Source organism: Miscanthus floridulus, chromosome 6 (genome assembly GCF_019320115.1).
Source record: "Miscanthus floridulus cultivar M001 chromosome 6, ASM1932011v1, whole genome shotgun sequence".
NCBI lineage: Eukaryota > Viridiplantae > Streptophyta > Magnoliopsida > Poales > Poaceae > Miscanthus > Miscanthus floridulus.
This window is the reverse complement of record NC_089585.1, coordinates 79,726,634-79,748,159: the sequence shown is the minus strand read 5'-3', so window position 1 is coordinate 79,748,159 and position 21,526 is coordinate 79,726,634. Positions and strand designations below refer to the sequence as shown.

Genomic DNA, 21,526 nt, shown 5'->3' with positions numbered 1-21,526 from the left:
TCTACGGCGCCAAGCTTGACGCCAAGATTCACGGCGCCGAGCTGGCTGCCATGTTACTCCCGGCTCTACTTTGATGCCGACGTGGCTCCCCGACCTAGGCGCCAAATTCTTTGGAGCCGAGACGTGTAAGCTCGGCGCCACCAATGATGGCGCCGAGATAAGGGTCCAGATTTTAAAAGCATACCTACATGGCATATTTATGAAAAACTTAAAAAAAAGGGCAAAAAAAAAAAAAAAATCGGCCAGCACAACCATGGCCCAGACAACCACAACGCCTGTACGTGCGATACGGCCCAAGTGTGGTTCAGCAACAACGCCGACAAGCCACGCCCAGGAAAAATCAGAAAAGAAGCCCCTCCTTTATATTCGCCGCGCCCGCTCCGTCTCGCGGTCCGCCGGTCTCCTTCCGCCGCAAGCTTTGCCCCATCCCCATTCCCACCGCCGCCTCTTCCGCCTCCGCCGGCAAAATGCCGGTCTACAGCATCCGCGGCGTCAGCGTCGACTTCCCCTTCGACGCCTACGACTGCCAGATCACCTACATGGACCGCGTCATCGAGTCCCTGCAACAGGTGACGAGAGTCCCCCCTTCCCCGCTCCTCCAACCCCGCGTGCTAAACCCTACCCTCCCTGCGCCGTTTGCGCGCCCAAAGTTTTGCTCGGTTTTGACTGCTTCGCGTTTGCGTTGCCTCGTCGGATCGATGGACAGGGGAAGAACGCGCTGCTGGAGAGTCCTACGGGGACGGGGAAGACACTGTGCCTGCTGTGTGCGTCGCTCGCGTGGCGCCGCACCTTCGGCGAGTTCCTGCGGGTCGGGCGTGGCGGCGGCGGCGGCGGGACTCAGCAGTTGCCCTACGGGAGCCAGCCGTCCGTTAGCCAACAGTCAGAGGATTCCACGTCTCAGCAGCAGCAGTCGCGGTACCCAGTCATCATCTACGCCTCACGGACCCACAGCCAGCTTCGGCAGGTTATCAAGGAGCTTAAGGCCACCAGCTACAGGTCAGTAACCGAACTTGTACTTCAGTACCTTGTTCTTATTTGAGAGCTAAATTGTGTTGAACTGTGTGCTGTTAAGTAACTTCTCATGAATGTGATGCTGCCGAGGGCTGGATATGTCTTCAGTAACTGAAGTTGTAGATTGACTCATCCCAAAGCCTCTGATGGTTCATATGGCGTTTCACAGGCCGAAGATGGCAGTGCTAGGTTCCCGTGAGCAGATGTGCATCCACGACGAAGTGAGCAAACTCCGTGGAAGAGCACAGAACAATGCCTGCCACTTCCTCTGCAAGAAACGACGGTGCCCTCATAATAACCGTGTTGCTGGTAATTGCAACAAAATTCTTTTTTGTTTGTTTGATATAAGCCTTAAAATTGGCTCTGCAGACAAAAATAAACAGCAACCTAAAAGGAAAATGCATACACAAATTCTTGCCTTAACCTGAGAGATGCTTTGGTTGATACAAGGCTTTGTCTCTCTGAATGCCACGATTTATTATTTATTTATTTTATTCTTGCAAATGTCTCTTCAAGTGGAGGGCCTTCCTTAATGCCTTAAAAAACAATATTGGTTCAATACTGGTTGAATAATTCTGTTTTATCCAACTTACTTCCCTGGTCCACCTTTTGCAGCTTAGTTTTTCTTTATATTCCAAATAAATTTCTATCATCAATAACACATATATTGAGCATGAATGACATTTTCCTGCAGAGTTCATGAAAAACAAACCTGAGCTTGGGAATGAGCCTTTTGACATAGAAGATTTGATTAATATTGGGAGGCGTAAGGGCCCGTAAGTTTCAAAAATTTTCTCCCTAATTTGCATTTTTAGAGAAATAACGAGCATGACTATAGATTTTTTGACCCACAAATGGCATCCTTTTCTTTATCACTTCAGGTGCCCATATTACATCTCCCGGGAACTTTCAAAGTCTGTTGATATCTTGTTTGCTCCTTACAACTATCTTATTGACCCGGGAAACCGTCGTTCCTTAAATGGCATACCATGGGACAATGCAGTACTTATATTTGACGAAGCACACAACTTGGTAAGGAGCTTCTTCTGCTTGGTTTAGTACTTGAACTCTCAATACTATATAGCCTTAAGTTGAGCATTCCAGATGTGAAAGAAGTTATACTTTTTTTTAGACTTAAATTTACCATAACTCTTTTATGCAGGAGAGTATATGTGCAGATGCAGCCTCTTTTGATTTATTTCCGAATAACCTCACAGCTTGCATAGTGGAAGCTCATGAATGCATCAAACTGTGTGCAGCAAAGAGGTCCATTGAAAAATCTGCTGATAAACAATTTGATCCTGAAAATTATGCAATCCTCAAAGGTGAACTAAAATTCTTTCAACTTCTCAAAGTTGCATTCAGATCCATATTGTCCTATACTTCTATATGCCTCTTTCGTTCATATGTGGAAAGCTTGCAACTTAACTTTGATGATTTTGAGAGTGATCTCCTTGTGGTAATGTCGGAACATTCTTTCCAGCTCTCTTAATGGCACTTGAGAAAAAAATTGGTGAGCTGTTAATTGCATCCAAGGAGTTGGGGTACACAAAAGCTGGGAGTTACATATATGATTTTCTCTCTGAACTGAACATTACGTCAGACACATCCAAAAAACTGATTGAGACAATTGATGGTGCTTCTCTGCTACTAGAGGAAGGTAACTGATTTTTCTAGTATTATTTTTTCATTGCAATACACTAATATTCTTGATAATTAGTAAGATCAAAGTTGTCCATCTTTTGCAGCTCTATTGTGTTGAACACATTAACTTTTTACTAAATATTTGGATGGTTAGTGCAAAGTAGTTCAGTAACTATTGTTCTATTTCTTCCTTGAGCACGCAGGAGAATTGCGTATCTTTGTATTAAGATGGAAAAACACACACCCACAAACCCTTTGTTTTTAAGAAAACATACACACCCTTTTCGTACAACAAACAAGGCCTTGATCAAACTAGAAACGAGAACACCTATTGGTTACCGGCTGCCAGCTGCAGGGAAAGAAGGAAAGATAAGCCTCGAGCCCCCACCAAACTCCAGTACCACATCCCTGCAAAAGCGAGCAACAAGGCTCCATCCAAGTTGGGAGACATGCCATCATACATCACAACAACAACAACAAAGCCTTTAAGTCCCAAACAAGTTGGGGTAGGCTAGAGTTGAAACCCAACAGAAGCAATCAAGGTTCAGGCACGTGAATAGCTGTCTTCCAAGCACTCCTATCTAAGGCTAAGTCTTTGGGTATATTCCATCCTTTCAAGTCTCCTTTTATTGCCTCTACCCAAGTCAACTTCGGTCTTCCTCTGCCTCTCTTCACGTTACTATCCTGACTTAGGATTCCACTACGCACCGGTGCATCTGGAGGTCTCCGTTGCACATGTCCAAACCATCTCAACCGGTGTTGGACAAGCTTTTCTTCAATTGGTGCTACCCCTAATCTCTCACGTATATCATCGTTCCGAACTCGATCCCTTCTTGTATGACCGCAAATCCAACGCAACATACGCATTTCCGCGACACTTAACTGTTGAATATGTCGTCTTTTCGTAGGCCAACATTCTGCACCATACAACATAGCAGGTCTAATCGCCGTCCTATAAAACTTGCCTTTTAGCTTCTGTGGTACCCTTTTGTCACATAGGACACCAGACGCTTGCCGCCACTTCATCCACCCTGCTTTGATTCTATGGCTAACATCTTCATCAATATCCCCGTCCCTCTGTAGCATTGATCCTAAATATCGAAAGGTATCCTTCCTAGGCACTACTTGACCTTCCAAACTAACATCTTCCTCCTCTCGAGTAGTAGTGCCGAAGTCACATCTCATATACTCAGTTTTAGTTCTACTAAGTCTAAAACCTTTGGACTCCAAAGTCTCCCGCCATAACTCCAGTTTCTGATTCACTTCTGTCCGGCTTTCATCAACTAGCACTACATCGTCCGCGAAAAGCATATACCAAGGGATGTCCCCTTGTATGTCCCTTGTGACCTCATCCATCACTAAAGCAAACAAATAAGGGCTCAAAGCTGACCCTTGATGTAGTCCTATCCTAATCGGGAAGTCATCCGTGTCTCCATCGCTTGTTCGAACTCTAGTCACAACATTGCTGTACATGTCCTTAATGAGCCCGACGTACTTCGTTGGGACTTTATGTTTGTCCAAAGCCCACCACATAACATTCCTTGGTATTTTATCATAAGCCTTCTCCAAGTCAATAAAAACCATATGTAGGTCCTTCTTCTTCTCCCTATACCGCTCCATAACTTGTCTTATTAAGAAAATGGCTTCCATGGTTGACCTTCCGGGCATGAAACCAAATTGGTTCATAGAGACCCGCGTTATTGCTCTTAAGCGATGCTCGATAACTCTCTCCCATAGCTTCATAGTATGGCTCATCAACTTAATTCCCTGGTAATTTGTACAACTTTGAATATCCCCTTTATTCTTGTAGATCGGTACCAATATACTTCTCTTCCACTCATCAGGCATCTTGTTCGATCGAAAAATATGGTTGAACAGCTTGGTTAACCATACTACAGCTATGTCCTTGAGGCATCTCCACACCTCGATTGGGATACCATCCGGTCCCATCGCCTTACCTCCTTTCATCCTTTTCAACGCCTCTCTGACCTCAGATTTTTGGATTCTCCGCACAAAGCGCCTATTGGTGTCATCAAAAGAGTCATCCAACTGAAAGGTTGTGTCCATATTCTCACCATTAAACAATTTGTCAAAATACTCTTGCCATCGATGTCGGATCTCATCCTCCTTTACCAAGAGATGCTCCCTTTCATCCTTAATGCACTTAACTTGGTTGAAGTCCCGTGTCTTTCTCTCACGAACCCTAGCCATCCTATAAATGTCCTTCTCTCCTTCCTTCGTACTCAAATGTTGGTAAAGATCCTCGTACGCTCTACCCTTTGCCACACTTACAGTTCGCTTTGCAGTCTTCTTTGCCACCTTGTACTTCTCTATGTTGTCCACACTCCTGCCATCATACATCGATTGTGATTATTCAAAATCATCCATGTCCAAGAATTATTATCGAATTCAGCCCTTTCCTAGCCACGTGAGCCACTCCCAACTCCACATTAGCCACCAGTCGTCAAAGGAGATTTCATCTTGTTGTGGAGAAAGATTGTTCGGCCCAACTTTGTGCAAAAGATGAAACCAGAATTGTCGAGCAAAGGTGCAAGTGATGAGCAGGTGATTAATTGTCTCCTCCTGGTCACAAAGGGGGTAGCAGGCAGGATGCGGGGGACCATGGCGTGCCAACCGATCCGCGGTCCAGCATCTATTATGGCAAGCAACCACATGAAGAAGTGACAATTCCCGGGTGCCCATGCTTTCCAAATCTGTTCCCATGAACTGAAATTGATAGAGACAAGGAAGAAGCCCATGTAAGCTGATTTAGCTGAGTACTGTTCAAAGGCTGAAAGGCGGCATACATGGGAAATCCTCCACACCGGGCTGCAAGACAACCTCCGCAAGAATATCCCACAATTTCAGAAATTCAGCAATAACACCTATTAGCTCCCTGGATATCAGAAGTCCAGCCATGACTGGTGAGGGCCTCCCTCACAGTCCTCTTGCTTTCCCAGGGGTGGATACAGAAAAAATAACTTTGGGGGTGGTGGTGGTGGTGGAGCTTACAAAGGCACTAGAGGCTTTGCGCTTCTTCTCAAAAGTGCAAAAACTTGCAGAGCAAGATTAGCAACTTGCTGCCCATGGATCCATCTATCTGTCCAAAAAAGTGTAGTAGCGCCATCTCCAACTTCTGCAAATATTGCTATGGAAAAGAAGTTCCTGACTGAGTTATGAACTTGGATAGGAAATGCCAACCATGGTCTATTAGGCTCGATTTTGTGAGCTGTGCAAAAGCTGCTGTCAGCTGTGAAAGATATGCTGTGAGCTATGTGCTGTGGGAAAACTGTAAGCTGTTTGGTTAAAACAACTATGAAATCCTATGAGGTAAGACACGTGTAGCAAGGGGTTGTAGGCTCCCCTCACTGGAAGCCAAAGACCAAAGTCACCATATGCCCATGGATGTCCATCAAAAGAATAAGTAGCATAGGTGATAATGGATCACCTTGCCGCAATCCTCACAGGTGTAAGATAACCTCAACAGGGATCCCATTCAGTAGCACCTATGTTGAAGATGATGCTAAAAGGCCACTGATAATATCACACCAAATAACCCCCAAACTGAGCTTTCTCAACACTTCAAGGAGGAAGGGCCAAGACACTGAATCGAACGCCTTTGTGATGTCTAACTTGAGGAGAAGGTGGGGCTGTTTTTGTTGATGAAGAAACTTTGCCATTTGTTGGACAAGTATGAAGTTATCCTGAAGGAAGCCTTTCTTAATGAAGGCACTTTGATTCTTAGACACCATAAGATCAAGCCAAGTTGCCAAACGATTAGCAAGGACTTTGGTGACCACTTTAGCAAAACTATGAACAAGGCTTATAGGCTTAAAGTCCTTGACATGACCTGCCCCATCCTTCTTAGACAGAAGATTGGTATATGCCGTGTCAAGTGCTTCCATGTTCCTGAATTTTCTGCTCCAAACTGTTGAAATGCAGCCATACTATTCTGTTTTAACTTTTATTCTGTTCCTGCATATTTAGGAAATTCTGCTGAAACTGGGCCAGGGGTCCAGGCAAAGGCCACAGTATCTAGATTGGAGTCAATTAGGGACATGTTAGACATAATTTTTAGGGGTGGTGGTCAAAACCATGCAAAATATTATCGAGTAAGTTTCTCATCATTTACATTTCTCAGTTCATTTTCATTGGGTGTTCAAGTATCTCTCTAATTGCATTTCCTTGTTCGCTTTCATTGGGTGTTTATCCATTATAGCTATTTCCATGCCTCATAATTCTGACTTCCCTCTTATTACTGCCATCCAACCCTCTTTACATATTTGCAGCATAAGCTTGCATACTGTACTGTACTCTTACAACCACACTCGATGTTTTCAGTTTCATGTGAACGAATCTCAACAAACATCTGGAGATGCATTGAAAGTTATGGGTAAGTTCAAAGTTGATCCCTGACTATATATGTTCTTTATATGAAGGAGAAAGTCTGTAATCCCTGATACAGTCATGAGTACTATAAACTGCATGGATAGTATTACTCCACTGATTACTTTCAGATATTGTTATTATTTAAAGGAAAAAACACATGTGACACTTGGTACAGTTCCACCCTTCCCCAGACCCCGCACAGAGCGGGAGCTCTCTGCACTGGGTACGCGACACTTGGTACAGTTCATTCTACCTACATGCTTAGAATAGTTACACCAACTCCCTTCAGGTATGGTGCCGTCAAATAAAAATAATTGAAACATAAAAGATTTATATTATTCGAATCCACGCTTCACTTAGTTCATTCCCAGCTACTGAATAACTATATCTTTATTAATTATCTACAGTTTTCTTGCATTCTCAGGTAAGTCTTCAAGGACCCTTAGTTGGTGGTGTTTCAACCCGGGGCTGGCGATGGAAGAATTTCTCAAGTTGGGTGTGCGCTCCATTATATTAACCTCAGGCACCTTGTCTCCCTTGGATTCACTAGCCATGGAACTAAACCTGTAAGTAAATCTACGTTGATTCCGTTTACTTAGTCATTGAATTGTAGCTTTATTGGTTGCTTATTGATATTGGCTTCTCTGTTTGATGTTGATTGTCAAGATAATGTTTTTTCCCCATGAATCCAGTGAATTCCCAGTTAGACTGGAAAATCCGCATGTCATTTCCTCAGACCAAATCTGGGTTGGAGTTGTGCCTGTCGGCCCTTCTGGACATGCTCTTAATTCTTCTTATCGCATGCGTAATACTATACAATATAAACAAGAACTGGGCACTGCAATAGGTAGGTCAATAGTAACAATATATGCAACTGCTTTTGTTCTGATACATTTCTGCTGACATATGTGCTCATTTTACAGTAAACTTCGCACGCATTGTGCCAGATGGACTCCTTGTTTTCTTTCCTTCATATTCTATGATGGACATGTGTGTTGAATTCTGGAAAAATAGGGTATTCGTTGTTTCTGACTAGTAGTTCTTATCACTTGAGGTGCTTATATACTTAGAAAATCATAACTTAATCTCTTACAGAACCATTCAAATTCAGCGTCTGAGAACACAATTTGGCAGCGGATCTGTAAGCACAAGCAGCCAGTTATAGAGCCTAGGCAGTCATCAAGCTTTCAAAGTGCAATTGAGGTTTGAAATATTTTATTAGATGTTGCTTGAATGATAACACTTCATATGCTCATATAATTATGAACCATTTGATTTGCAGAATTATAGAGCCAAATTACATGATTCTTCTTCTGGGGCAATATTTTTTGCAGTGTGTCGTGGCAAGGTTTGTTCCTGTTCTTTGTAACCTTTGCTATCTTATTATCACTTTTTTTTATTTTAGTTTTCCATTCTCAATGATCTTGAGTTAAATGCTTCTTTTGCCAGGTCTGTAACTTGCTAATCAACTTATTAACAATTATGTTTACTCTTTTTTTGTGCTGAAAGATAAAACATGCTTAATGGCATATGGGCCCTGTTTGGAATGGCTTTTCTCCCAGCTTCCCATCAGAAAAAAGCTGATGCAGCTGCCAAATGCTCAGCTTGCTTCTTTCCCAATCGCTTGTATGAACGGGCTGAGAAGCGAGAAGCCAGGGCTGAGGTGCTTTTCCTGGCTTCTTCTCCCACCGCCCGTACGTGCACGCCCCTCCTTTGCCTAGCTCACTCTTCGACGCAGCTCCTGCCCTTGTGCAAGCCCTGATATGTCAGATGCGATGGCGCTGCTCCTCGCCGGTCTCGGCAGCACAACTATTCTCGGACAGACATGTGATGAGCTCGGATCATGCGTGTCGGTTTCTGGCTGTGAGACGAGCTTGAACGGGGTACATTGGTCTCGGCAGCTCGACGACCTCGGACTGTGGTGCAGCACCAACCAATCGGCGATGTGTGGGGCGGCGCAGGAGCACCGGTTTCCCCACGAAGCTCACCTGGAAGATAGCCCTGGTGGAGTAGGCCTTGGACTTGGACTTCAGGGAGAGGGTGAGTATTCACAGGATTCATGGATGCAAGATTGGCGGTAGGGACATCGGAAGGGGTGGAGATGGGAAGAAGCAAGTGAATTCGAAATCGGAAGATTCTCCTTTTACAAAAGCTAGTTCATCTTAAAAGCTGACTTATCAAATATAAGCTCATAAAAAAGCACCTCCAAACAGGGCCGTAGTAGCTGTATGAGTGCTGTAATGTTAATATAAACATTGTACGTTTATAAAGCAGTTTCATGAATGCTCTGCGAAAAGCAGGCATACAAGATCATGAACATGAATGGCTTGTTTCTGCTGTAAACATACATTTCATTGCGCTATAGAAGTAACCATTGGCTGCGCAAGAAAAGATTGATGCCAGGGGCCAAGCAGGGTACTTACGGAACAGGAAGTCTATAAAGTCGATGGTTCTAGTGCCAAATTATGAAGCATGAGGGCGTCTCTATGGTTAAAAATTAAGTGAAAAAACCAATTGGTCATTAGAAGGACATGTACTAATAAGTTGGCAGTACCATTTCCAAAATGTTGCTTTTTCACTAATCTTTGAGCTTTGCTCCCTCATTTATTCATTTTTGTACTTGTGCAGGTTAGTGAGGGTCTTGATTTTGCTGATCGTGCTGGGAGGGCAGTGATAGTTACAGGAATGCCCTTTGCTACTCCAACTGATGCCAAGGTTTGTTTCTATCTGTATGATGTGTAGTGTCTTCTTAAAGCTTTATTACTAAAGTTGCTTTGGAACTGACAATTTTGTACCAAATATATTGAGTTTTGCTGGCTTGTTATGTTGAGCCAGGTTCATACGTGGATATTCACACACATTTTTAATTGTCACTTTGGATGAGTTGAATTCTGCTGCAGCTTTTTTAAGTCTGGAAGTATTTTGCCATCATTCATTAGTTTCTCTGAAGACTATTGATTTTCTTTTCTTCCTTGCTTTTTGACCTGCATGATTTAATTACCATATTGCACAAACTACTAGCTCTTGGACTTTGGGCAAGAGTAATTAGTCTTTTCCTTTAGTTAATCGTCAATTTTCCTGTGTGTTCATTCCAGGTTCGGCTCAAGCGTGAGTATTTGGATAAGCAGGGGACACCATCTAATAAAAACACAAAGGTTCAACAATTTCATTGTAAATTGTTAAGCAAACCTGTGCTGATCAATTTTACAAAAAGGTTTTGTGATTGTTTTGTAGACATTGACAGGAGAAGAATGGTATGTGCAACAAGCAGCAAGAGCTGTCAATCAGGCTGTTGGACGTGTTATCAGACATCGCCATGACTATGGAGCTATTATTTATTGTGATGAAAGGTCTAAACCTAATCATTGTCCCCTAAGTAACAAATCTAAGCATTGTTGCTTTTGTGCTGAATTTCCCGTGGAAATATATTCTTTATTGTGCTGGACTGTCAATTATTTCTTGATCTTCCATGGTATAAGACACTATCATACATACAGTTATACCTAATTCAATGGCATTATTTAATCTTATTAAAGGGGGGATATTCTATAATTACACACATGATTTCTTGGTTTTGTCCAATCATTAATGTCTTGAATATTTTTATATGATAGTAGATGCATAGAGCACTCTGAAGAAATCATATCGAAACCACTTCACTATATTCGTTTATTCTGTTATTCATGTATGCTGTAATCGGTATACTGCCATTTTGGGCTCCATAAGTCCATATTGTAATCCTTAGAGTTAAACCAGAAATGGAGGATCAGCGTTTTTTTTTGAAACAATGGGATCAGCGCTTTGCAAATCTCAAAATAGTCTTTGCATTTTGTGAGCTTAGGTCAAAGTAAACTAATATATGCAATTTTAAGGATCATGAGGCTGTACATGGTTTTGCATTTTGAGCCATGTTGCTTGTTTCGGTCAAACTTCTCCAGAACTGGTCGCATTTATTAACAGAGCTACTTCTCATTGTATGTTGGTTATAGGTTTGCGTGGCCAAATTATCAATCTCAGATGTCATATTGGCTCCGACCTCATATAAAGGTACTTTTGTTTACTGTCTTCCTACAGTGCTCTTTCCTGTGCTTATATTCCTTCTGCAGTGCTACTCAAAGTATGGGGAAGTAGTCCAAGGATTGACCCGGTTTTTTCGAGATAAAGCTTCTTCAGATCCTTTGTCGCTAGAGCCAACAGATTGTAATAGTAAGTCTAGTTTTGAATACTGTGATAAACTTCTTTTATATGTTTTTTCTATCTATTTATATGCAAGTTCACACATATTTATTTAAATTTGAAACTTAATCCGGTGTACTTTGTTTCTCTCGAACAATCCAGTGTACTTGTTAATGATACATGTTCTGCTGTGAACATGGTTTTTTTCACAGCTTTTTTGTTAGCTGACATGTTGATGTTAGTTGATGTAAAAATTTCCTCAGAAATATATCATTAAGGTTATCTAGCAAGTTACCCTGTCAAACCTACGGTATTGTTCCATGTCTCCAAATTAGCAGGAGTGTCATTAATTCACTGGTCATATGTTCGTAAGGACCCATTTAGATGTTTGTAGGTAGTTTAGGATTCAAGTAATGAAAGTGTAATATAAATGTTTGATTGTACAAACTTGAACAGAATGGGACTGAATCAGCAAAATCAACTATAGTTCTAGCAATACAGGGCTGGTGCAAATTGCATTAGACAGAAATTGACAAAGGATGTCTATATCGGGGGATAGAGAGCTGATTTATGGTCATTATTATCGGTTTTGCAGTCCATATGGTCACCGATTTAATCATTTAAATTGACCAGTGAACCTGATGAGTCTGCCTCCTGTTTTAGATTGCCAGCTTAGGAGTGTCATAAGATTATAAGAACCTATCTGAAATCAGCCCCTGGGGATAAGGGAATAGTTGATGCCTTGCGCCACCAAATTGACGACCCTATGGGCTTACACCACCAAGCTGTGGAAAATCTGCTCGTGTATTATTATAATTGTAAAATGCCATTTGCAGTTCTTCATGATGCGCTCATTATGGAAAAGGAATTTTGCAAATTTGAATATATTTTGAACTACATTCAAACTCATTTGTAGCTTTGAAATTATGATTCGAGCTGTGACTATTAAAATTAGAAGAAACTAAGAAAGAATACTAGCACATTAGTACATAGAGTAAATTACACTGGCGGTCCTCAAACTATTAGGCTATTCCCATCTAGGTCCCCAAACTATGAAATTGCATATCTAGGTCCCCAAACCTTGAGGACCGCCAGTGTAATTTACTCTTAGTACATATTTAACTCATGACTGATACATCTTTCGGTTTCTTATATTTATGACCACTGAAAGGGTTGCTATACAGCCTGGTTTTATTTCTATTTATAGAATAGGATAGTCAAGGTCAAGCAGCATAATACCAGCTCTCTTCTACTGAATGTTTGTCTAATTTCGTTGAGGGAATGCAATACAAACTTTTGGCATTTTAATTACTACACTTGTGTGCTGCTTCTTTTATTTCTCTTAGTAATTGTTATTTATTTACAACTCATTGCATAATGTTGTTACATGCAGATTGTATAGCACCAGTAGCAAGCGGACACATGCCTAAAGAGAAGTTATCAGATTTGGTACATCCTTTGCATTGACATAGCTGATCAAGATTTAAGTTTAATGCCTCTGGAGCTTACAGATGCTGCCTTCCTTCTGCTAGGCTGCCAGTGCACAAGATGAATGCCCGCAAATCACATTATCAGGAAATTCAACCATGAGAAGAAGTAACTTCATGAAGTTGGCTCAGATCACTCCTGCTAATCGTTCAACCCTTACTACAAAGCACAACTTTACATCTACATCTACGAAGCACAACTTCTCAGAAGACCAACTGTCACAGGATACCAAGGTTGCTGATATGACTGATGACTTGCCAATACAAGGGCATCTGAAGGAACATACCTTCAAGTCTTTAGGGCTTAAGAAAGCTAAAACAACTGACAGATCCAAAGATGCTGTTGGCTCAGATGACGTCTCTACAAAATTGCCTCAAAATATAGGGTCAAGAGCTTTGGCCAGATACCAATATGAAGGATCTACACCTGAACCAAAGAAAAGCACTACAACAACAGCATGCGGAAAGAATGAGGCAACCTGTGAAAAATCTGAAGGCCAGGAATCTAACTCAGGGCTAGCGTTCTTGAAGCTGGTATGCTGTTATTTCACTGTAGTTTGATCCCATTTCGTGCTTTGCAGAATCAGTGCAATTTGTTAATATGTAAATCTTTTCAGCATTTGCATGAGATAATTGTATTCCTTCAATGTTTGCTAGGCTCATGAAAAGCTTAGTAGCGCAGAGTACAAAGAGTTTGTTGAATATATGAAGGCCTTAAAATCGAAAACTATGCATATCAAGGACTCACTTGAAGCAATAACAAAGCTTTTTTCGTCCCCAGGAAAACTTCCACTTCTTGAAGGGTAACATTACTCTTGTTGGCAATTTGGTGTATTTTTTGGCTTTTCCTTTGCTGTTTGTTCCCTTGTGTTATTACACCTTTGTTTATGCTTAATTGTCATTCTCGTTTGCTTTACAGGTTCAGGGTTTTTGTTCCAAAGAACCATCTTTCATTATATGAGCAGCTTGTTCGAAGATATAGTGTTTGTAGTACATGACAACCACTTCTGCTATGTTTGCAGGCATATTCACTTTATGTTTCTGTGTCATGTTTTCATTGAGTGATAACTACAGTGCTGGTTGTTATCAACATGTAACTGTTTGTCAACAGGACATTAGCAGATTCTTGAGGTGCATGCATTTACTTTTGGAATGTCATATGGCACTTCTGGAATCTGAGGAAAAGAAATGGACATGACAAAACTCCATTTAAGCTTGCTAAGCATATAAGTAGAGTATCCATTGATCATTTCAAACATAGTAAACTATATTGTTTCTAGTTACACTGTTAATCTCTAGTTGCCATTGGGCCTGACCAGTGCTCCACACTGTTTAGCAACCCTTCATGTTTATGCCAGCATGAAGTTTAACTTTTCCCCTGTTTTTCCTGAAAAATAAAGGTCTATCAAGTTCCTTTGACAAAAAGGCATCCTGTTTTTCTCTGTTTTTTATTGCTGATAACTGCAGGCTTTCTATGGATTTTTTTTTCATATGATCAAATCATCAAACTTCAGAATGGCTGGGTTTAGCTTACTGAATATAGATGATGAATTTCCAGAAGCAGTGCTTTATTTGTCTAGATGTTACTAATTTGTGGCTGTATTATCTTCTCTTTATAATTGGAATTATGCTTTCTAGGTAATAGAAGTACACCGTTTGATATGTCGCTCAAGAAATGACACTTAGATACTTTCTTGTTAGACAGAACAATACAATATCATGAGCACCCCCTTAATGATGATTAATTAGATCATGAACTAAAGTATTCTGGGGGTATGCTGTAAAATTGTTAGGAGGGTTAACTAACTAGGTTCCTCTTTTTTTTTATCTCCATGTTGCTCAAACAATACATAGTATAAAATTTTATCCGCCTCTATATTGATTATTGATTATTATTTTCTATAGTATGACAAGGGTTTCCTGAGTGTCTGGTTGCCTTTTGCGCTTGCAGATGAAGTTCTGAAACTTGAATGGTGAAATGCAGGATGCTGCTTGTTGTTTTGGATCTGTGTACTCTTGAAGACCAAGCACAAAACACTCTGAATGGATGCCATTAAGTAGAACCATGGGAGACATCAAAGATAAATGTAGAGTTTTAAAATTTGGGACACCGTAGTTGTCTATGTGACTGATTAACCTGATAGTTTGGTGTACTAACCTATAGTTTACCACAATCAGTCTCTTAGTTGTGGGTAGTGTCAATAAACTAATAGAATGAAAATAGTACTCTATCCTTTTCAAAATTATAAGTCCGTTTTGACTTTTCTAGGTAACTTTTGCTATGCATCTAGATATGGTAAAAGCTATGTACCTAGAGAACCAAGAATGATTTACAATTTGGAATGGAGGGAGTAACTTTTAGTTGTACTATGGAAAAATGGAGCCTATCCTAAGCTCTAAGCTCTGGATATTTGGTTCGGGTTAATTTAAATAAATATTCCGAACTGCCAACCCACAACATGTCGGTTTCAGCATAAATGATGTGTTTAAGCTTTTATGTGCAGCTCTATTTGCATGCTGCTAAGTTTGTCAGGTGATCAGGTTACATAGCCTGGTACCGCAAATCTTTCTTTGCTTTGAGCTGTCAATTTATGAAGTAACAGTTGTTCATCCTAGTGATTTTTCCGACTTCTAAGGCTCTTGTCAGCCCACTGGGCATTTCCAGGGGTTGAACTGGCCATGTGAGTTCCGGCAGTCAGGTCAGCAAAGGCTTTGAGAATGTGCTTGTGCATAGCCTTGTCATTCAGCTGCAGGTAGAAAAAGAGCAGCTCCTCCAGGAAGTCCCAATCCAATGGCTGACATACGCAGCCATGGTGCAACTTTATCATGTTCTGCATGGATCTCCGGAAGTCTCTGTAAGGATCCATGGTGAAGACCACTATGGTCGCGCTGTCGCCACCACCCTCACCTGGCCTAGCTTCCTTGATGTCTTTTGAGGCCGATTCTGAGGAAGATGACGTCTCCGATGTTGGTGGTGTCCCATTGACGACTGATGTCGATGTGCCTACCGATAATGATGGATCGTTGTTGTCATGTATGTAGAGGGACCGGAAGTTGTCGAAGAGGAAGCGGTCGACGTCGGAAAGCGTCGCCGCTTGGTCCTTGCTGTTGTTGTCCGCACTGGCGGCGGCAGCGTGATCGGCGTCCAAATCCAGCGACGGGGTTCTTGGGAACCTGCAGGTGGAGAGGAGGCGCGCGCTGGTGATGTTAGCTGGAATGGCTGAGCTGGGGATGCGGATTGGAGGGATCTTCTTGAGCGTCCTGGAGAGGAGTTGCAAGGATTTGCGCAGCCTGGTTCTTTTCCTGTTGTCTTCCATTTCCACACCTCACTGACTGTCTCTCCCTCCCTCAAAAGCAGAGCCTAGCGTGTTAGTAAAACGTACAATGAGAGATGGAAACTGAACTAAACAAGAGTCGCGAACGGTAATGCCCTTCCTTTTTTATTGTGCTAGTAGGAGTTTCGAGGGGATTCATGGTGGATTAAACGGTAACACCCTTCCCTTTTTTTATTGTGCTAGTAGGAGTTACGAGGGGATTCATGGTGGATTAAGGCCCCGTTCGGTTGTTTCAGATTGGGCCGTTCCGTGCCTGGATTCTTTCCTGGCTAGTATAAATTAGTGAAGAAATTATTCGAGGAGGTAACCGAACGAGGCCTATAAAGGTGCAGGAGGTGTTCATCTATAATTAAAGGTTCATAGGAGCACTCAACCTAGAAACTAGCATGATTTTTGAGAACATGATTTTTTAATGTCTAAATATATAACTTGACAAGTATGTAAACCAACTCATAGTTTTTGGTTAGACTGTCCTAATGCCGCAAGAAACTTTGTCAAAGAAGTGTAACGTGTTTGTGAACATATACCATTTATCAGTACACATATACTCTTCACTCGATGCACAACCTTTTCATAAAAAGAGGAGAGAAGCTACTGTTTTACCCTGGACATAGAGATAAACCACTCTTTGGAGTTTGGAAACCAAAGAGCAACACTTCCGGTTGTTGTAGTTGGTAAGCCCCTGTTCTTTGCTATTCTCTCCATTCCAAACTACAAGTAGATTTGACTTTTCTAGATACATACCTTTTGTTATGTATTTAGATGTACACTATGTCTAGATATATAGTAAAAGCAGTATTGCTCTTATCCTTCAATATTAATGCTCTCAGGTTTCACTTTAGTTCCGTGCATACATTCTGTAAAGTTGTGTAGAGCAAAACCATATCTAATAATAATGTTGTGAACTTGAGGATCATCATCTAAGACGACCAAGTACAACCTCCTAGAACAATCAAAACTTCACCCATACACTAGTACTCCTAGAAAATTTTTGAAACGAAATTACTCCTAGAAAACTAGAACTAACGGAACATGGATGCAGATGAACTATTCACACTATGTGTGCACATGAAGGGGCTCCAACTCACCCCTCCCCATGCTGGGGACCATATGGTCCTAGCGTCCACCATTCCTCTAGTGTTCTCTACCACCCTACTCCCTTGTCCCTCTCCATCTATGCCCTAGACCACCCTCTCTACATCCAAATACCCAAGTATCCCCCTTGATCTAGCTACATCTCATTCTCTCATGATGCCTTTGATCATGCTGCTCGACGAGGACAACATGGCGGAGGATGTTTGTGTGATCCCCACATTCGATCACTACTCATAGTATTGGTTCGAGATCTAAGGAGCTAGTCCCTTCCATCCTTTAGTGGGCAAGCTTTGGCGATAAAGATGCCCTCTTCCTCTTACATGGGATATGAATATATTGATTTTTCCTATTCCTTTGGCATCCATGCCATCACATCTTCCTAGGAGAAGAGCAAGAGAGCTTGTAGTATCAAGTTTTTTTTGTTAGTTTTGCAGGATCAACTAGCTCTTGTCTCCTTTAACATTTGATCTTTGCTCTGATCAATGCCTATCAATTATTAATCTCTTCTCATTTACGCAAGCAAGTGAAGCGTAAATGAGAAGAGATTAATAATTGATAGGCAAAGGGCATGCAGGGGCCGAAGGTGCTCTGATCAATGACATTTGATCACGATGCCTTCTTCATTTGAGATTTGACAAGAGTTTGATAATGATTATTGCAAAGAACCCTATTCAAAGCTCATCAAACTAATTGACCCTTTAATTGTTTTTCTATTCAACCACCAAAACATCTAGGGGGCTAGATGCACTTTCAATGTCGACGCTAGCAAAGATGGTGCTCTCGGCTTTGTCAAGGGCATGCAGGGCCGAAGGTGGTCGTGGCCAGAGCCACTGTACATAGGGGTTTCTTCTTCATCGTCCTTGACTATGTCAAAGATGAAAAGCCTAATGAACCTATCTTCAAAGACTCCGATTCAAGGGCCATCGTTGGGCATAGCTCTAGGTCTAGCAAAGGGCGGCCCTTGGCTCCGCTAGAGATCGTGCTGGGGCCGCCGCCAAGCCAGCCCCAGTCCTAGTGGAGAAGCAGGGGCTGAGGCCCTAATCATGGTGCGGAAGACTTCTCACCAAGAATCTCCTACCTGGCATGTCACTGTGCCAGCATAATAGCTAATGCTAACTTGATGTTCTAGCCTAACCGTACCTTAATACAACTATTTTTTTTATTTTGTTCTATACACTAACCACCTTGATACAATGTTATAAAAAACACCAATTTAAGCTGTATTTTTCTTAGTGCCGCCGAGTATAGTGATTACAAACTACTATCTTCTTTTTTAAAAAAAGAAATATGCACCGCAATTTCACCCCGTCCAGCGGCATGTAAAAGCCACCGCTGGCCGCAAGCCTCCTCCACAGACCACAGCACACACGGAGGACAACTCATTGCTACGTGTGCTACAACAATTCTCGGATCGGCGGCTTTGTGCTTACCGCCATTTGATACAACGTCTTACTAAAACCGCCATATCAAACGGAAGCATAGGATTAAATCTTATGCCGGCATTTTATTTGCAAAAAAGAAGAGAATAGATATAGAAAAAATAAAGTAGCTCCTGTTGCCTGTTGGGATGTTTGGCTCATTTACCTTGACGCTAGGCCAACACATCAGGATCTGCTCCACCTTCAGACTCAGGGATAGGTTCAATAGTAGGCAGGCTGCTCACAATAACATAGGTCCAGTTGAATTAAATTTACAGAATAATATTCTCATTCCACTAAATTTTATCTACTCTCTAATTAATTCTAGAAAACAATTGAAGCCTTAGGGTGTTACATCAGTGCATGTCAAACGTTTTCTCTCATTAATACATCTTACCTTTGCAAGAGCATAGAAGCAAAACGATCCTTTGTTCGAGTACAAATATTAAAAAAATAGATGAAATTAGGAGGAGCCAAGTTGTATTTTATTAAGAAGAAAATAGGCACCAAAGTTGGTCTGGACAAAAACTTGAATCTAGATGGTTTGGACATATACATCCACGACCTCAACCAGCTCAGCTTCCTTCCAGTAAAAATATGTTGTATTGTAACACATGATAAGGCTCATGCAACTAAGGGTTTGTTTGGATCACAACCCGACTATTATATTATGGATTATGCATAGGATTACTATAATCAGGACTATAAATTCTAATAATCAGAGTGTTTGGGCAATAAATTATGGTGATTTATTATGGTTGGTTAAAGTGAGAAATTTCTAACTTACCCTTTGTAGTTTAGTAAGTTGGACAATCAATTAGGGGCAAGTTGGACTTCCAACACTATAAATCCTCTCTATAATTTGGTCTCACCTGGATTACGAGATTATGGTAACCAAGAGTTTTTATTATAATAATTTATTATATAATCAATCTTGTTTGCATCAAAATTTAACTATATAATTTGATTATTATAATCGGAGGGTATGGAAACAGGGCATAAACCATCCTATTCCCTAGTATATATCTGCATACGGTATCCAAATATATACCGTAAATATTTTTAAAATGCTTCTTCCCGTAATAAAATCCCACATTCACAAGCGGTAATCGTGTGTTGTCATCAATGGTTCCTTATTGTCTTGGGCCCTCAAAGTTGTAGGATACCAGGATGTACTGTTAGCCCACAGGATCACCGGCTTAGGTGAGTGAACTACCCGCTAGTTTTGCCGAGCATCCGCTAGTGTTGTCGAGCACCCACTAGCTAAGCCGACCACGAACAAGCGTTGTTCGTCCCCACACACTATGGCTAGAGATTGAAGAAGAGGGAGAACAGAGCCTACACACAGTACAAGACACCAGCGTTGGCTGAAGCCCTGTATTAGAGATGACAAATCTGAACTCACTTTACTGAGTTATCGTGACAGTCTATTTATACAACTCTATCCATCTAGTCCTATTACAGCACATATGTTGCAACAGTAACTAGATAACACTGTAGGACTGACTTCTACGCCTGTCCCTGCATGTGGCTACAGTGCGACAGGTGAGCCGTTCGACGCCTGCCTCTCCAGTGGCTACATATCATAGCAGGGGGCTTTTTCGGCGCCGCCTTCCCTTGCTGTGTGTTCACACAAGGAAGCAGTAGTTCATTCTAATAATTCTTCCCCTAAACCTACTGCTATCCCTTGTACCCCTCCATGTCGATCTTCTCCTTCAGCTCTGTGAGTCAAAGACGTCCGAGAGGCTTGGTGAAGACGTCCGCGAGTTGCCGACCAGTTTCGACGAACTCGATGACGATCTACCCTCCATCGACACAGTCCCTGAGAAAGTTGAACTTCACGTCGATGTATTTGCTCTGGTTGTACAGAACCGGCGAGGGCGATGGCTGGCTGGTTGTCCACCATCAGTGCTGGTGGGTGAGCTTCCGCACCGGTCAACTCGCCCAGCAACCGGCGTAGCCACACAACTTGGCACGCCTTTGTGGCCGCCACTACGTACTCTGCCTCGCACGTAGATAACGCCACCACCTTCTATTTTAGCGACAGCCATGAAATTGGGGCCGACCCGAGGAAGACGAGCACGCCAGAGATGCTCCATCGTCCATCGATGTCCCCTGCCATGTCTGTGTCGCTAAACATAGTGAGCCGCAGCCTACTCCCACCGGTTTTGGGAAAGATGATCTCTTGATCCATCGTCCCCTTGACGTAGCGTAGTAGCCGCTTCACCGCAGCCCAGTGATTCTCTCTGGGATCCTCCATGAAGCGACTAGCATAGCCCACGGTGAACGCAATATTCGGCCTTGTGGGGACTAGGTAGCGCAGACCGCCAACGATGCTCTGATAGAGTGTTGCATCTACCTTCGCCGTGGTGCTGGCCTTTGTCAGCTTTAGCCGCTCCTCCATCGGAGTCACGCATGGCTTGCACTTAGCCATGCCGCTCCGCTCCAATAGCTTGGAGGCATACGTACTCTGACCGAGCGTGAGTTCATCCTTCCCCTGTCTTACCTCGATGCCGAGGTAGTAGGAGAGTGCGCCGAGATCGCTCATTCAACAACAAGCCGCCATCTCACGCTTGAAGCCGTTGATGTCCTCCGTGCGCGCGTGAGTGATGATCAAATCATCCACATACACGCCGACATGAGCTCCTTCTTCCCCTGTCGCTGTGTGTAGAGCGCGTGCTCGGTTGTGCACCGCTGAAACCCAAGCTTGCCCAGCGTGGCGTCAAGCTTGGCGTTCCATGCTCGTGGGGCCTGGTGTAGCCCGTAGAGCGCCTTGCGCAGTCAGAGCACCTTGTGCTCCTCTCCCTTGACGGCAAAACTTGGAGGTTGCCTAACGAAGACCATCTCCACCAGTTCACCATTGAGGAAGGCCGATTTAACGTCCAAGTGATGGACGCGCCAGTCCTTTATTGCTGCTAAAGCTAGTAGCAAATGGACCAACTCCATACGCGCTGCTGGCACAAAAACTTCC

The 21,526-nt window shown here is 42.4% G+C and overlaps 3 protein-coding genes across 7 annotated transcripts; 1 reads left to right on the top strand and 2 right to left on the bottom strand.

The window, feature by feature from the left end:
- The first annotated feature begins 354 nt into the window (after positions 1–354).
- LOC136456202 (regulator of telomere elongation helicase 1 homolog) lies at positions 355–15,085 on the top strand. Of its 5 annotated transcripts, none has more exons than XR_010759381.1 (25): positions 359–569; positions 707–996; positions 1,181–1,320; positions 1,706–1,787; positions 1,893–2,043; positions 2,174–2,336; positions 2,495–2,671; positions 6,643–6,767; positions 6,997–7,048; positions 7,192–7,333; positions 7,452–7,610; positions 7,737–7,891; positions 7,968–8,059; positions 8,140–8,247; positions 8,327–8,392; positions 9,673–9,759; positions 10,140–10,199; positions 10,279–10,394; positions 11,034–11,091; positions 11,151–11,250; positions 12,614–12,669; positions 12,753–13,241; positions 13,365–13,510; positions 13,627–13,838; positions 14,659–15,085. XR_010759381.1 is itself a non-coding variant. In XM_066455984.1 (25 exons), the coding sequence occupies exons 1-24, from the start codon at positions 468–470 to the stop codon at positions 13,703–13,705; spliced, it is 3,195 nt and encodes a 1,064-aa protein (XP_066312081.1). In that variant the 5' UTR covers positions 359–467; the 3' UTR covers positions 13,706–13,729; positions 14,692–15,085. The 5 variants fall into 5 exon arrangements, 4 of the variants coding, with proteins under 4 accessions (XP_066312084.1, XP_066312081.1, XP_066312080.1 ...); XM_066455984.1 differs by having other exon boundaries at positions 13,627–13,729; positions 14,692–15,085; XM_066455983.1 differs by having other exon boundaries at positions 13,627–13,729.
- A 234-nt stretch (positions 15,086–15,319) lies between these two features.
- Positions 15,320–16,024, bottom strand: LOC136460742 (transcription repressor OFP14-like). The gene has a single exon (XM_066460325.1). It carries the CDS (start codon positions 16,022–16,024, stop codon positions 15,320–15,322), a length of 705 nt encoding a protein of 234 aa, XP_066316422.1.
- A 4,563-nt stretch (positions 16,025–20,587) lies between these two features.
- On the bottom strand, positions 20,588–20,959 carry LOC136460741 (secreted RxLR effector protein 161-like). Its single transcript, XM_066460324.1, has one exon. The coding sequence runs from the start codon at positions 20,957–20,959 to the stop codon at positions 20,588–20,590; it is 372 nt and encodes a 123-aa protein (XP_066316421.1).
- Positions 20,960–21,526: the final 567 nt, after the last annotated feature.

What these genes read in the sequence shown, in the direction of transcription:
- LOC136456202 (XM_066455987.1), top strand. Translation starts at nt 468, where the DNA reads ATGCCGGTCTACAGCATCCGCGGCGTCAGCGTCGACTTCCCCTTCGAC. An exon ending in TCATCGAGTCCCTGCAACAG is followed by an intron (nt 570 to 706) that starts GTGACGAGAGTC and finishes ATCGATGGACAG; the next exon opens with GGGAAGAACGCGCTGCTGGA. An exon ending in TTGCAGTGTGTCGTGGCAAG is followed by an intron (nt 8,393 to 9,672) that starts GTTTGTTCCTGT and finishes GTACTTGTGCAG; the next exon opens with GTTAGTGAGGGTCTTGATTT.
- LOC136460742 (XM_066460325.1), bottom strand. Translation starts at nt 16,024, where the DNA reads ATGGAAGACAACAGGAAAAGAACCAGGCTGCGCAAATCCTTGCAACTC.
- LOC136460741 (XM_066460324.1), bottom strand. Translation starts at nt 20,959, where the DNA reads ATGGAGGAGCGGCTAAAGCTGACAAAGGCCAGCACCACGGCGAAGGTA.